The sequence below is a fragment of the Oratosquilla oratoria genome, chromosome 18 (assembly GCF_046742065.1).
Source record: "Oratosquilla oratoria isolate Oo_2021 chromosome 18, ASM4674206v1, whole genome shotgun sequence".
NCBI classification, from domain to species: Eukaryota; Metazoa; Arthropoda; class Malacostraca; order Stomatopoda; family Squillidae; genus Oratosquilla; species Oratosquilla oratoria.
In genome coordinates, this window is record NC_134794.1 from 62,822,526 (window position 1) to 62,836,724 (window position 14,199).

General features: G+C 43.3%; 1 protein-coding gene across 6 annotated transcripts in view; it reads left to right on the plus strand.

Moving 5' to 3' along the window:
- chico (insulin receptor substrate 1 chico) overlaps window positions 1-12,495 on the plus strand; it is a 151,525-nt gene extending 139,030 nt beyond the window's left edge. For 5 of the 6 annotated variants that reach the window (XM_076202262.1, XM_076202261.1, XM_076202258.1 and 2 more), the window contains exons 14-15: window positions 3,097-3,354; window positions 9,435-12,495. In XM_076202262.1, coding sequence (XP_076058377.1) covers window positions 3,097-3,354; window positions 9,435-12,414 — 3,238 coding nt within the window. In that variant the 3' untranslated portion in view covers window positions 12,415-12,495. The remainder of the gene's footprint in view (window positions 1-3,096; window positions 3,355-9,434) is intronic. The other variant, XM_076202263.1, reaches the window with a different exon arrangement.
- The last annotated feature ends 1,704 nt before the right edge of the window (window positions 12,496-14,199 follow it).

Consider the following 14,199-nt stretch of genomic DNA (forward strand, 5'->3'; position numbering starts at 1 on the left):
CCAGAAAACCAGAACTAAATAAACATGGGTATATCGATCCATGGGCCCCAGGTAATGGACAACAGTCACTAGATTAGCCCACTAGTCAGATAGGCAAGAAATATTGTGTTGTTTGTATGTCTAGGGTGGGGCAGTGCAAGATTAGGTATTTGGTGTCTAATGTGTGATGGTTGCATCTGGGGTAATTGGTAGTCTTAATGCAGGATGGAGACATGAATGCAGATGTATGAGTGTGGTTCTTGCTTCTTTTGGGAGGTATTTTTCTGTTGGGCAGTCTTGGAGGGCTTAATGGAGTAAGGAGTTTGGTTGGTCTTGCAATTTTTGGGATCTGACTGTAAATGTGTTATTTGGGAGGATGTAGTGACTGGTACGGATGGTAGACAGACAGTAGGTTGTTTTAGTATGCTGCTGGTGTAAAAAAAAATTCCAGTTGATTGTGTATGTGATATGAGATAAGTTTGTGGGCTCTTGCATATAACTCTGTACCTGTTATTTGCATGTGGTGTTCTGTTGGGATGAATTTGGTGATGAACTGTTATTCTCCATACTCTATTTTGTATGGTTTGTAAGATGTCTTAATTGTTAGGAACCATGCCATAGAAGTATAGTCAACTGTGGTTAGAAAGAACTCCCATCTGTCTAAAAACCCATGCTTGCAAATGATTTTAGTTTCCTGATGATTTTTCCATTTAGGTTCTTGATATGCAAGCAGAAGGACATGCAAGTATCAAAAGTGAGGCCTAGGATTCCTACGATTCCTACCGGGTATTTAATTTCACTATTGGAAGAGTCTTTGATTCATAATTGTCTGGAACAATGTTGCTGATAACTATTTGATGGAAGGTCTCTATTTTATTATATCAGAGCCATTGATTTTGTTTAAGTAAACTTGGGTGTTCTTGGGGGATTTAGCGTTCACTTCTTGTCTGCACAACCTTCAGTCTACTTCAAAGACCAGTGAAAATAGTCATGAAAATAAACATCTATATACCTTGGTCCCGTCATCCAGCACTCACCAGCCACCACCTGTGTGGATTTTTAGGCCCAAGACTAAACCCACTTCAGAAATAGGGGGATGTTTTATGTCATGGGCCAATTCCTGAAGTGGGTTTGTCCGGGGACCAAACTGAAGTGGTGGTTGGCAAGTGTTGGATTAACCTCTCTAATACAAGTTGAATTTTTGCGTGCAGCATCGGATGCCTGATGTACAATTATACCATGGTGCATCACAACACTCATTATAAAATATAAAGTCGCTGCTGATTTATGCATTCTCCTTTACTCTGAGTAATAATAAATGCAGAAAACGCGATCAACTCCATTCAAAGAATTCGGTAGTCACTCGGCTACTACTACAAAATAAATATAATCATGATGCCAATGCTAGCATCCTTGCATACCCACTGGCGCCTCATGATGCCTAGTTGTATAATTGGTAGCAAGCGCCAGATTTGGACAATAGAAGGAAACTAATCACAGTCAACAAACAGTTAATGAGAACTACACTTGACTGCACTTTGATAGCATGGTTCCTAACAATCAGGAAAATGTAGGTATCGTATGAATTGTACAGAATAAAGCACTGAGAATAACAGGATGCACCAAAGCCACCCCAATAGAACACATGTAGACAGAAACCAAAATTTCTCCCATTGAACATTACATGGAAATGATAATCACAGTTCTGTGCAAGAGCCACTGACTGTAATCACCCATCTAGTATTACAATCAACGGAACACAACAAAATGCACCAGTGGCATACTATGGTCTTCTACCTGCACCACACAAAACACCCATACAAATGCATTCACACTCAAATCACAAAACAAGCACACAAAGACCAACTGTGTAACACCCTACTCCATCAAACCGTTCTAAACATGTACTCCACTGAAAAATACCTTCCAAAAGAAACAAGAATCATGTTAGCATGACTGCCTTCAAACTAATATAAATACCAGCACGAAATAGGCCTAGCCACAGAAACTGTTCCAGATACCATCAGACAAAAGAAACTGAATACCTCTTTTTACGCTGGCCCAACTTGCTTTACACAGAAAATGCCTTGGTTCTTCCCAAGTGCCTTATGGGAAAGGCTGGCACTGATTACATGGAAGACATGGGTCTCTTGCAAGAGAGATCTAGGACAGTAAGTTGATTGACTATCTATTGTACCAGACTATAGCACAAGAAAAATGGGTAATCTCAGCAAGAGGTACAAATAGTATTGTGGCAAGAAACACCTAAACAAGGCACTTCCTCAACTCTCTCATCCTGTACATTTATCTGTCTTTAACCTACCACCATCGTCATTCATTGGACATCTTGTCAGTATTACTCTTGACCCTTTACTTTCCTATTTGCCCCTATTTGTGTCACTATGCACACTACTTTCTTTTATCTCTCGCTCCCCTCTTGCATAACTTTCCCGTCCTGCCCCTTTCCTCTTATCTTGCCCTCCCCCATCATTCCTCTTTTTGCTCTCATTCTTCTCTCCCATATAATCCATATCCCATCCTTGCATCCTCTGTATCACAATTTTTAGTATGGTGCTCATCATCTTTACTTGGTCCTCCAGCCTGCACATACCACCACCACCACTACTACCACAGTCTTCCTTCTCGTTCTTTTGCCTCCATTCTTCACTCCTCTTCCTCCCTCTTGCCCCCATATCTCCCATGTGGTCTCGCTGTTTTAGCTCCACCTGTGCCCTATCTTGTTCATGTCAAAAGCCTTTCCTCCCCTATCATGTTTTTGCCCTGTACACCCAACTTCTTTTTCTGAATTAGGGTACAACCCTCACTGCACATCTTCCTCAACTCTCTCTCCTGTTGTCAATTTCCTCCTCATGGCACAGGGGTGACTTCCTCCTGTTGGCTGAACTCTACAACAATGGCAGTGGACCTTCCTGTACCCCGGGTGGAGGATTGCCGGCTACTCCTCTAGCTTTGCTCCCACCTAGCCCCATCTCCCCTTGAACTCCTTTCATCCAGCAGGGTGAGGATGAGGGCGAGTAGGGGGCGTAAAGGTGGTGGGCTGTGTTGCTGCAGGGTTCGAGCCAAGCTGAGCGATGCGTGTGTGTTGTCCCTTCACAGGCTTGAGGCGAGTGATGCTGGAGACCTGGACGGCGCCTCACGAGTTCGAGCATTCTCTGTTGGGTCGCGAGTAGGACTGCAGCCTGCAGGAGGAGGTGGGGGCTGTGGTGGCGGGGGAGGGGCTGGCAGCAGTGGAGGAAGTGGGGCTGGAGGAGCAGGGCGCCTGCAGCCTCTAATGGGAGGATGGCCCATGGCAGGGCCACCCTTTCCTGCCTCCCTTCAGGACAGGGGCAATCAAGCCAAGACCAAATCCAGCAGGTAGGAACCTTGGCTACTTTGTCCACCACTGTGTTGTGCCGCTCCTGTTGCTCGCACACCTGGTTTAGCTGCTGCTTCTACTACCGATTGTGCAACTACTAAGGCTGATCTTGCTACCACTACCTCAACAACTTCAGAAGGGTTGTGAACAAGTCTTGGTGTAGATGTTGGTCATTGATTAGTTGGCCCTTTAAGGAGCGAATGCTCCTTCCAGATGATCAGTCAGTAGGACATTTCTAGGTGTGACAGCACTCCTCAGTGGTTTAATATTGAGGTTTGAGATCCGAGAATATTTGGAATTAGTTTGGTGTAGTATTACTCTAAAATGTGTCTTCAAGATAGCAGCTACCAACTCTGTAAATAAAGTGTGTCACCATGAGTAACTAATGTAATAAAGCCAAGCAGAGCAATGGCTGCCTCCACATTACCACATCCTTGTGGTTACCATAATCCCAGTGTTTTAGTATGAAAATCAGACCTGCCAACAGGTTGGCTGATCTATATATATATATATATATATATATATATATATATATATATATATATATATATATATATATAGATAGATAGATAGTGTTTTGTGCCAACTGATTTCATCTACAGTGGTCAAGCAGAAGTCCCTTTCAGTTTATTGAAATTTGCCATTTCCTTGAACAAAAATTGATCAAATACCGTGTTCAAATTGCCAAGTATTCATGTCGTGCTTGTTTTATGGGACAGATTTAACCATCCTTTCTATCAAGAAAATGAAGAGTAGATATTTTGTCCCAGTTCTATATAAGCATTGTTGCCGTCACCAAAAAAAAGAATGAGGTCAATGAATTGTTTGATAATCTACCCTTTCAGTTGTGTACTTTATACATTTCATTTAGGCTAATGCCAGACTCTCATCTAAGGGATCCTCAAGGTGTTCCTTGAAGAGGGATTTCATAAAGAGTAGTCTACCTGTTGTACATTGACACAGGCTCCTTCCTCATGGCCATTTGGAGATGTAGCACCAAATGGATCCAGGACTTCTCTTTATCAACTTCTATATTTCTTCCATTCTTAAACACAAAGAGAGTAACAACTGGCAGGTGTTCCCCTTGTACTACTGTTTTCAACCAGGGGATGCCAAAACATCCCCACAGCAGACATCAGTCCAAGGTGTACTGGAGGAGTCTGTGGCTGTGGATCTTTGTTTCCAGCCAGTGAAACTTGAGCAAGGATTGTATTATTCAACAAGGTGACGGTCTATCAAACTGAAATGGGCTTCAGTACCAGATCTGCTTATCACTTGTGTGGATGGAATTGGCTGGTGCTAAGAACTAAAACATAAAGTGAGGTAGCACAGGAGTCTTGTCTGGAAAATCTGTTCATACTCGTATAGGATATTAGTGTTATTTTTATTGAAGTTAAGCACTGTGGGTACCAATGAGAATTTTTAGTGATTTTAGTATGATTAAGGTATAATAATTGTTACCTCTAGTTTCATTGTCTGGAAACTTGCAACCCCACAGTAGCTGCCAACAGTCCTCCGGCTATCCCCTTGATCTCTCTAAGAGGAATATTTTTAACATTCTGTATTATATTCATGGTGGGGGCAAGTTGATTCAACCTGTTTGGAGGGGGAAGGAAGGGTGGCTGTATGGAAGCTTGCTTGAAAAGACCATGGGGCGGGGACTGGTGCCAGCAAGTGAGTGAAGCAACTCACTCCCTGGTATGTGTCCTCAATAGATGATGTGTTATATTAGTATGGGGCTCTCTGTGCCTCTGGCTGAAAGTAGTAGAAGGAAGGGAACAGTTGATGGTTGTTTGCTCTCTGTGTATGAAAAGGTGCAAGAAATCCATCTGGAGTTATGAGATTTTGGGCCCAGTTCAGTGACCATGTCACCTCCTTGGGGCTGCACCTCCTCACGGAGGGGAGAGGGTTGACAGGATTTGAAAAAGGATAGCTCAGTCCATCTTGCAGGAGCACCTCAAGGAGGTACTTGTCATTAGTCCCATTGAGGTAGCTTTAGATTTGGATTTTATGCATATTTTGCTTAGATGTTAACCTCCTTGTAACAGGAACATTACCTCAATTGAATTAAATTGGCAGTAGTCAAAATTAAATCCATAGGTGTCATGAAAGCAAAGGGGTTATGGAAATTATAGTCGCTGTACTGTAAATGTACTAGGTAAATACGCAAACACACACACACACACACACACACACACACAAAAAGAGAGAAAGAGAGGAGAAAGAGACCAAATGCAAGGAGTTTTATTGGAGTCTTAGATGTGAGGCTGAAAACATGGTACACCAAGGCAAGCAAAATGAAAGGAAAAGAAAACTGATTGGAGAAGAAAAAAATAAAAAGTGGCCTATACTAATATAGACAGGTTAATCTCAGGATTGAGGGAACTAAATGATTACCTGTCAGAAGAAAAACTAGACATAATGGGAAAGGTGGAGACAAAATTAAGGGGTCCACTATCACCAAATAATGTTGTACATGGGCTATATAATTATCGGATTAAAAACAGAAATGAGAAACAGAACAGAAGAATTGTGTTTTTGGCCAGGAAGAACTTAAATGTGACAAAGGTTACAAATGTGACCCCAGAAACGGGTTCTTGGAAAGGGGCCGAGCATTCAAAAACATTAGAGGATATAAGGCATTCATTAAATGAGATGCTGAAGGATGGAGGTAACCTGGTGCTTATGGAAGATTTTAACTGCAAGGAAATCTGTTGGGAAGAGATGACAGTGAAAGGTGGAGAGGATCTATGGGGAAATGTATTACTTGACATGACTATAGAACATACAAAGACACAATAGGTATAAGAAAATTCCAGATATAGAAGTAATGAAGAACTATCGAGACTATGTTCAATATTTACAACAGACCCTGAAATTGTGCATAAAATTGAATACAAGACACCACTTGGAAAGTGACCACATACTAATAGGAGTTGAACTAAAGGAGGAAATATATATAGAGAAATGAGAAATACAGAAAAGCAAGACTGATGTACAGCAAAACAGACTTTAGGAAACTTAAGAAATTCTTTCAAAATGCAAATTGGGAAAACTTTTTCAAAGGGACACAAGTTGAAGAGAAATGGATGATTTTGATGGAAATTTATAATGGAGTGAATAAATACGTACCAAGAGAGAAACAGGAAATGATGTACATGAAGTACTGGTTCAATAGAAGATACAGTGAGGTGAAAGAAGAGATGAAGCTTGGAAAAGATGGAAAAAAGATAAAAAAAAAAAAAAAAAAAGGAAAGTGGTAAATATTAACCATAGAAATGAATATGTCAAAGTGTGCAGAGAGGAAAAAAGAAACTGCGATAAAGATGTCATAGAAAAGTGTAAAGATCAACCCAATCTATTCTATAGGTATGTGAATGGTAAACTTAGAAGTGGCCCCCACATTTTCAGAATTATGCCAAGGAAATATAGAATATACAGAAGATTTATGAATGGCTGAAGTCGTGAACAACCACTAGAATTTGGTTTTCACTAGAGAAAAAGTACAGCATTAGGATGAAGAAATTGAAGTGCAATCACCCCCCCATGAGGGGAATAACAACACAAAAAAGAATTGATTAACTAACGAACCTTGATGTCAGGAAATCACATGGGCCAAATGGAATTGCAAACTGGATACTAAAAGAATGTAAAAAATTAATGGACAAAATACATAACATTATAAGTTGCATGCTCAAAGAAGGAAAAATACTGAAGGACTGGAAAAATGCCAATATTGTACCAATATATAAAGGAGGAAAAAAAAAATAACCAACAAATTACAGACCAGTCTCCCTTACAAGCACTGTAGCCAAAATTTGTGAAAAAAATATCAAGAATAGATGGATAAAATGCCTGGAAGAAAATGATGTAATAAACCTGAGACAGTTTGGATTCAGATGGGGAAGATCATGTGCCACAAACTTAATCTGTTTCTACTCAAGACTAATAGATATAATACAAGAAAAGGATGGATGGATTGTGCTTTCCTAGGCTTACAAAAAGCCTTTGACAAAGTACCACAAAAAGGGGGGGGGGGGACAGGAGGGACACAAGGTAAATTACTAAACTAGATGGAGGATTTCTTGCAAGGTAGAAATATGGGAGTAGTGCTCAGAGAAAAGAATTCAGCATAAGAGGAGGCGATTAGTGGAGTTCTACAGGGATCTGTATTGGCTCCAATAATGTTCACTATTTATGTGAATGACATGGATGAAGATGTGGATTGTTACATGAGCTTCTTTGTAATGATGCTAAATTGCTGAGGAAAGTGAATACCGAAGTGAATTGTGAATCACTACAGACCTAAACAAGGTTTGGAAATGGAGCCAAAAGTGGGAAGTAGACTTCAACATTAAGAAATGTAGCATAATGGAGTTCAGAAAAAGTAAGAAAAGAATATCATGACAATATAAAATTGGGACAAAGGAAGTAAAGAAAGTGGGATCAGAAAAAATACCTGGGACTAATAATTTCAAATGTCATGTCCCCTGATAAACAGATAAACAAAATTGTCGGAGAATCCTACAACTTGCTAAGATCAATTAAGAAGGATTTTACCTATTTAGATGAAGAAAAAAAAAAAAAAAAAAAAAAAAAAAATACTAGTCACACCATTAAGGCCAAGACTAAAATATGGTGCAACACTATAGTCGCCCAGTACCAAAAAAAAATATTAAGAAAATTGAACAAATCCAGAGAAAAGCCACGGAAATGGCCCCAACACTTTCAAACCTGTCATATGAGGAGAGACTGGCTAAATTGAAAATACCGACTTTGGAACAAAGAAGAGAAAGAGGCAATCTGCTGACTGTTTATAAAATCGTGAAAGGCACAAAAGTCCTTGATGGAGAGGACTTACTAAATTGGGTTAAGAGAAATACAAAGGGACATGGAAAGAAACTCAAAAAGGATAGTTTTAGAAGAGACCTGAAAAAAGAGTTTCCCACACAGAGTAGATATCTGGAACAAACTGGATAAAACAATAGTGTGTGCAAAAACTATACACAAATTTAAGAACATTGTAGACACTGTGAGATACAAAGACAAGACACCACGAGTATAGCTCCCCTTCCCATAAGATACTAGGTAAATACACACAAGTATTTTGAATATCATTGGAAACAAATGGTACTGTCACAGACTGTTATAGTGGTATATTGAGAAGCTATTTGAAAAGTTATATTTCAGCACTACAACAAAATTTAAGTACAGATTTGGGTATAATTCCAGAGTGTAGGAGACAGGATTTTCATTTCTTTAGGCTGTTAAAAGGTAGTGTTGGGGTAACACTTGCTAGCAGGACCAACAACAGGTACTGGGAAAGGGTGGTCCCGTAAGATGGGTATTGGAGCCTTTTCCCCATCATCAATTTAAAAAATCCATCAGGATTCTGGTCTTGAAGGTGTAGCTCCTTATGACATCTTGTCTTTGGACTGGGCCCAAGATCTAATAACATATTCTTTCACACAAGGAGAGCTAACAAATCGCAACTGCTCCCTGTCTACTACAGGCTAGTGACAGAGAAACAGTGTCACATTAATACAGCAGTCCAAACTCTTCCCCAAGAGATCTGTAGGATCCAAGAAGCATTGCTAATAGCATTGGGGCTGCAGATTTCCAATTGGTGAAACTGGATGCAGCAATTACTTTTATTACTTGTTTATACTGATCCATTTATTAGTTTGACTGTATTCACTTTCATAAGTGTTGCAGTAGGAAAAGAAGGGAGGAAATTACAAAGAGAAAGAACTGGTCTTTGAAATTATAATTTTGGGAACGTTCTTTGTATAAGATGTAATTTTGTGAAGTGAAAGAGCTAATGCCTTCTTTAGAAGGGGCACAGTGTGATATAAACCGTAAAGACTTAGGATTGGTGTATACATTTACAGAAATCCAGGTAACTTTGTAAGTAGAAAGTTACTTTTTTCTTCTGTGGTAACCTATGGGATTATTAATTTGTATTAATTTGTTGGTTATTTCAGATATTTAATTTGGTTTCACCAGTTTAAGTATTGTGAGTTTTGATTGTAGCAAAAGCTAGGTATCAATGAAATTAATTCTGATTTTGTTTTTACAGTGCACCAATCTTGGGGTCATCACCCATCTCCAACTCGTGGTCAGGCACGCCAGGCGTCTTCTTCAAGGGATTTCTCCAGGCGCGCAGTCAGGAGCGCTATGAAGGCCTTATGGAAATTGACTTTTCGAGGAACAAAAGCTGCGACTCGATCTCCAACGTTAAGGACAAGAAGAAGAGTAGCAGCATTGAGGGCCTGAAGCGGACCATCACTGGCCATCGCAACCGTTCCAACTCCAAGTCCTCAGGCTCGGGTAAGACTTCAGTCTTTGACTCCCTAAAGAGGGAGAAGAAGAAGTCTGAAAGTGAGCCCAAGGGGATTGAACCCCCCTTTGGTCTCCCAGAGGAAAAATACTGTGAGATGGAGTTCAGCCGCAGTCCAAGGAGGAACACTACCGAACACATAGAGAACTACCTCCAGATAAATCCCTCTACAAGCTCCATCTCCTCCAATAGTTGCGACTACATGGACATGGTAGGAGACCTGGACCACTTGGATGGCAAGGGTCCTGGGGCCAAGGACCGTCATGCTGCCAAGGGCTATGTGGACATGGGACAGCTCACTTACTCCAGTGGCTCAACTTTGGCCCCTACATCATCTTCATCCGCATCACGAGTTCGTAAACTCTCTCACTGCTTCAACCCTTTGCCTTCCCACCATGACATATCTTCACACATGGAGGAGTACACCACTGTTGACCTCTCCTTGGATGCCTCCTCCCAATCCCTCGAGGGCGACAAAGGCCGAAAGAAGGACAAGAAGAACTCTAAGAGAAAGTCCAAGGACAGTACCAAGAGGAAGAAATCTGACCCCATTGCAGTGCAGAGTCGAAGTAGGGATGGTGGCACTGACATGCCCTCTTGGGAATCCTTCAAGAACAAGGGCACAAGCCCCCTGTCTTCCATATCCAACTTCCTCACCCGAAAGAACTCGTCTGGAACCCCCCCCAAGACGCCTCTCTCCCCTACAGGGAGTCCCTTGCCAAAGTCAAACCGTGGCACCCCAAGTCCCTTCTCCAGCCTGACGAGGAGCAAGAGCCGTGATAATGGGAGTAGTGGGAACAAGGGTGCAATGGCAGTGGACAAGGAGGCTCTGGGGAGTGGTGGCATGGTTGAAGAGGCCATCAAGGAAGGGGAGGAAAGCCCAACCAGCTCCTATATGTTAATTGATGCTGGCAGCAGTGGTGTAAGTGGTGTTAGTGGCTCTGCAGCTCTCCTAGGAGGGCACAGTGCTCTTCAAGGTAGCAGTGGAAGTGACACCACCTTGACAGTTCCTAAGTGTGATTCTTCGTTGTTACATGCTAGTGTTGTTGGTGGCGTGGGAGGGGCGAGCAGGCGAAGCTCGGGGGTGTTGTTGGAAGCTGAGGAGGAGGACAAGACTAGTCAAGAGGAGGAGACAGCAGGTGCAGGCTCCTACGTCAATTTGGTGCCAGGGGTGGGAGTAGGAGGCCCTGCCCTCGTCAGTAGTGGTGCTATGGTGGCAGTGCCTGAGGGGCAGCAAGGAAGACAGACTACCTCTGCATTAGCGGTGCCCCCTGACACACTTCGAATGCCTTCCCTCTTACCCACAGTGTGTGATGTTCCTTCAAGTAGTCATGATTATGTGAACTTGTGTCCTGGAAGGAAGCTGCCCCACCGCAGCCCCTCCCTTTCGAGGGACAAACAGGCAGTGTCCGGTGATGCAGGAGCAGTGGTGGTGGCTGCAGGTGGCAGTGGAGGGGGTGGGAGTGCAGCTGGGAGAAGCAAAGTGCCTACAAGAGATGACAATGATTATATGCTCATCATGCCTGGTGGGAAGACTCAAGGAGTGAGTGAAGCTAGTAAGCCCTCTGAAGGAGCAGAGGCTCCCTGCAAGGACACAGCTGAAGTTGGTCTGAAGGGGCTCAGTGAAGCTGTCCAGGAACCTAGGGAGGCTGGCAAAGGACCAAGTGAGGCTAGTAAAGGAGTGAGTGAGGCTAGCAAGGTGAAGGTGTTGGTCAAAAAGCCAGAGATCCCAAAATTGCTTCTGCTAAATAGGTCAGAGCAGAGGCATGCCCCTGCAGATTTGGCCTCGGCCCTCCAGCGTGTCAACCTTGGGTCTGGGGTCACAGGTGGAGGGGGAAGCAGTGCGCCCATCTTCAGCGAGAGGAGCCGGAGTCACAGCGGCCCTGGGGCTCCAGAAGGCAGTGTGATGTCAGGTGAGTCTCGTATGGTGGGGGCAAACAAACGAGGTAGTGAGGCGAGGCATGCTTCAGGTGGTGATACTGTTGGAGGCAAAGCAGCTTCAGCCTGTTCTTCACCAGTATCCTACTCCCCCCCCACATCACCTACATTGCGAGGTTCAATGTCATCTGTGTCCTCCTTGAGTGAGAGTGGTATGTCTTCAGCATCATCTACATGCACTGTTGTTAATGTGGGTCTGGCAGCTGCCCGTCGTGACCCTGGACAGTCCCCACATCCATTGCAAGATCAGCAGCAGCAACAACAACAACAACAACAACAGCAGCAGCAACCGCCACAGCAGCAGCAACTGCCACAGCAGCAGCAGCCACAGCAGCAGCCACAGCAGCAGCAGCCACAGCAGCAACAACCTCCATCACAGTGTCCAATCCCGTCCGTTCTGCCAACTGCTGGCACCACGAACCAGCAGCTGCCAGGCTCTGTTGCACCTGCATCAGCTGCCATTGCCTCTGTTGTAACATCAACACCTGCTGCAGAAGCAACAGCAACAACAACGGTGGCAGCAGTGGCACCCACACCTGCTCAGGACAACCTCAACTATGCCTCCCTTGATCTTGCCCCTGCCAAGTGTGAGGGGGTTATGCCTTCACCAAGGGCAACGCGACGTGCCACCAGCAGTAACTGTGGTGGGGGTGGGGGTCAGAGTGCCATGATGGAGGAGGAGCTACAGGAAGAAGGTGGAGAGTCCCTTAGCTATGCTCAAATCGATTTTACGAAGAGCGAAGGCCTGAGTATCACGCGGCGTCATGCTAGCCGACACTGACGTCACCCACAGCCAAGTCAAATCAAAAGTGTTAAAAGAATTTCTAGTTATAAGTCATAAGTTAATAAAAATGCATCTGCAGTATGTCCTTTCAGTTCCCTTGTGGAATACCCTGAAGAACTCTGAATTATTTTACTGAGGAAAGAGAGGAATGGAGGTGGAGGTAATTTTTAGATTGAGAGAAACAAGTAAATGCCTTGGGGGATTAAAAAATGTTATGAGAAATAGTCAACTGGGAATGGATGCAAAGAGGAGATTTCATGAAGGGGTGATTGTGTCAATGGCATTGTATGGGGCAGACTTGGAATTTAAGAGAACCAGAGAGGAAAAGTTTAAATGTGTTCAAGATAAAATGTCTGAAGTATGGTAGGGGTTTTAAGGTTGGATAGAGTGAGAAACGAGGAGGTGAGGAGGAGAATGGGAGTGGAAAAGGAGATGGCAGATAGGGCTGATGAAAGATTGGGATGGTTTGGACACATGGAAAGAATGGGTGATGAAAGATTAGTAAAAGGTGTGTGGAAGGCAGAGGTAGAGGTACTTGAGGGGACAACTGAGAATAAGATGGGGGTGGGTGAAGGGGGGTACTGAGAAAAAGAGGAATGTCTGTTGAACAGGGAAGGGAGCAGGTAGGGATGAGTGGAAAATGACTGGATGATACTGTAATGCAAGGGAGGGGTGGGGGGTAGGGGTGCTTATGTGTGAATGTTTTGCATGAGACAGAGTGGGGTTGCCAATTATGTGAAGCTGCCTTGCTGTAGAAGTACTGTCTTGTTGCATTGTGTTTGACCCAGGGCAGTTGGTGAATGTAGGAATGACCCTGTAACATTACGAGAACATTACTTGTGCTTTGGTGACAAGGGAGTGAATGAGACCTGAGTGAGTTTCATGGGTTTTATTATAGTTAGTGCTCCGAGGCATGCCCTAACCGCAGGAGTGACTGCAAACCTTGGGTCGCACACAACTAGTGACAAGTACAGAAGAGAGCTGAACATGGAGACCCAAGCCTGTTTCCTTGTATACCATTCTTGCATACTGAAAGGTAGCGGAGGACCCAGACTCACCGAAACATGGCTTGGCAGGGCCTAGTTTGTGCTTTCATAAGGATACAAATGCCTGTAGTACAGGTGTAATATGGACTTAACCTACACAAAAGTAATACAAGGCCGAAGGTCAGCTGTTTCTACAACGCATATACATTCCTTGTCCATCCCATTTCTGCAGCAGCGATACTATAAGCCAAAATATCGTGTAGAAGCACATGTGGGGGACTGTTCACCACAACCCGTCATTCATGAGGAGCTGGGATAGGAGGGGTGGAAAGGGTGATGAGAGGGGATTGAAATGGGTGGGAATAGGTACGTATCTCTGACTTAGCTACCTTCCTATAAGGGGGAAAAAATTCTTGGTATATGATAGGTAAAAATAGTAGGTAGAGGTGCTATAATTACATTCAGCAATTGTGATCCAAATGTCAAGCTAACCTGACTGTCTAAGATGTGCAAAACTGACAAACTATAAGTTTGAGCAGTGTGCAAACAACTGAGACATGAAGATGAAAAGATTGAAACTGATAATTGTCAAAGAAGTGAATATTGGACAATGAGCAACAGAACTGCCTTCTACTTTCCATGATGGCAGCACTCATCAGTAATGCAGATGACGCCATGCTCATGGCTGGGTCAGACTTAAGGTCCAAGACAACTAGTAATAATTCAGGAAGGTATGTGGAAGAAGAAAACTTCAAGTAAATGTGCATACATATACCAATAGCTTTTTCCCCCTGAC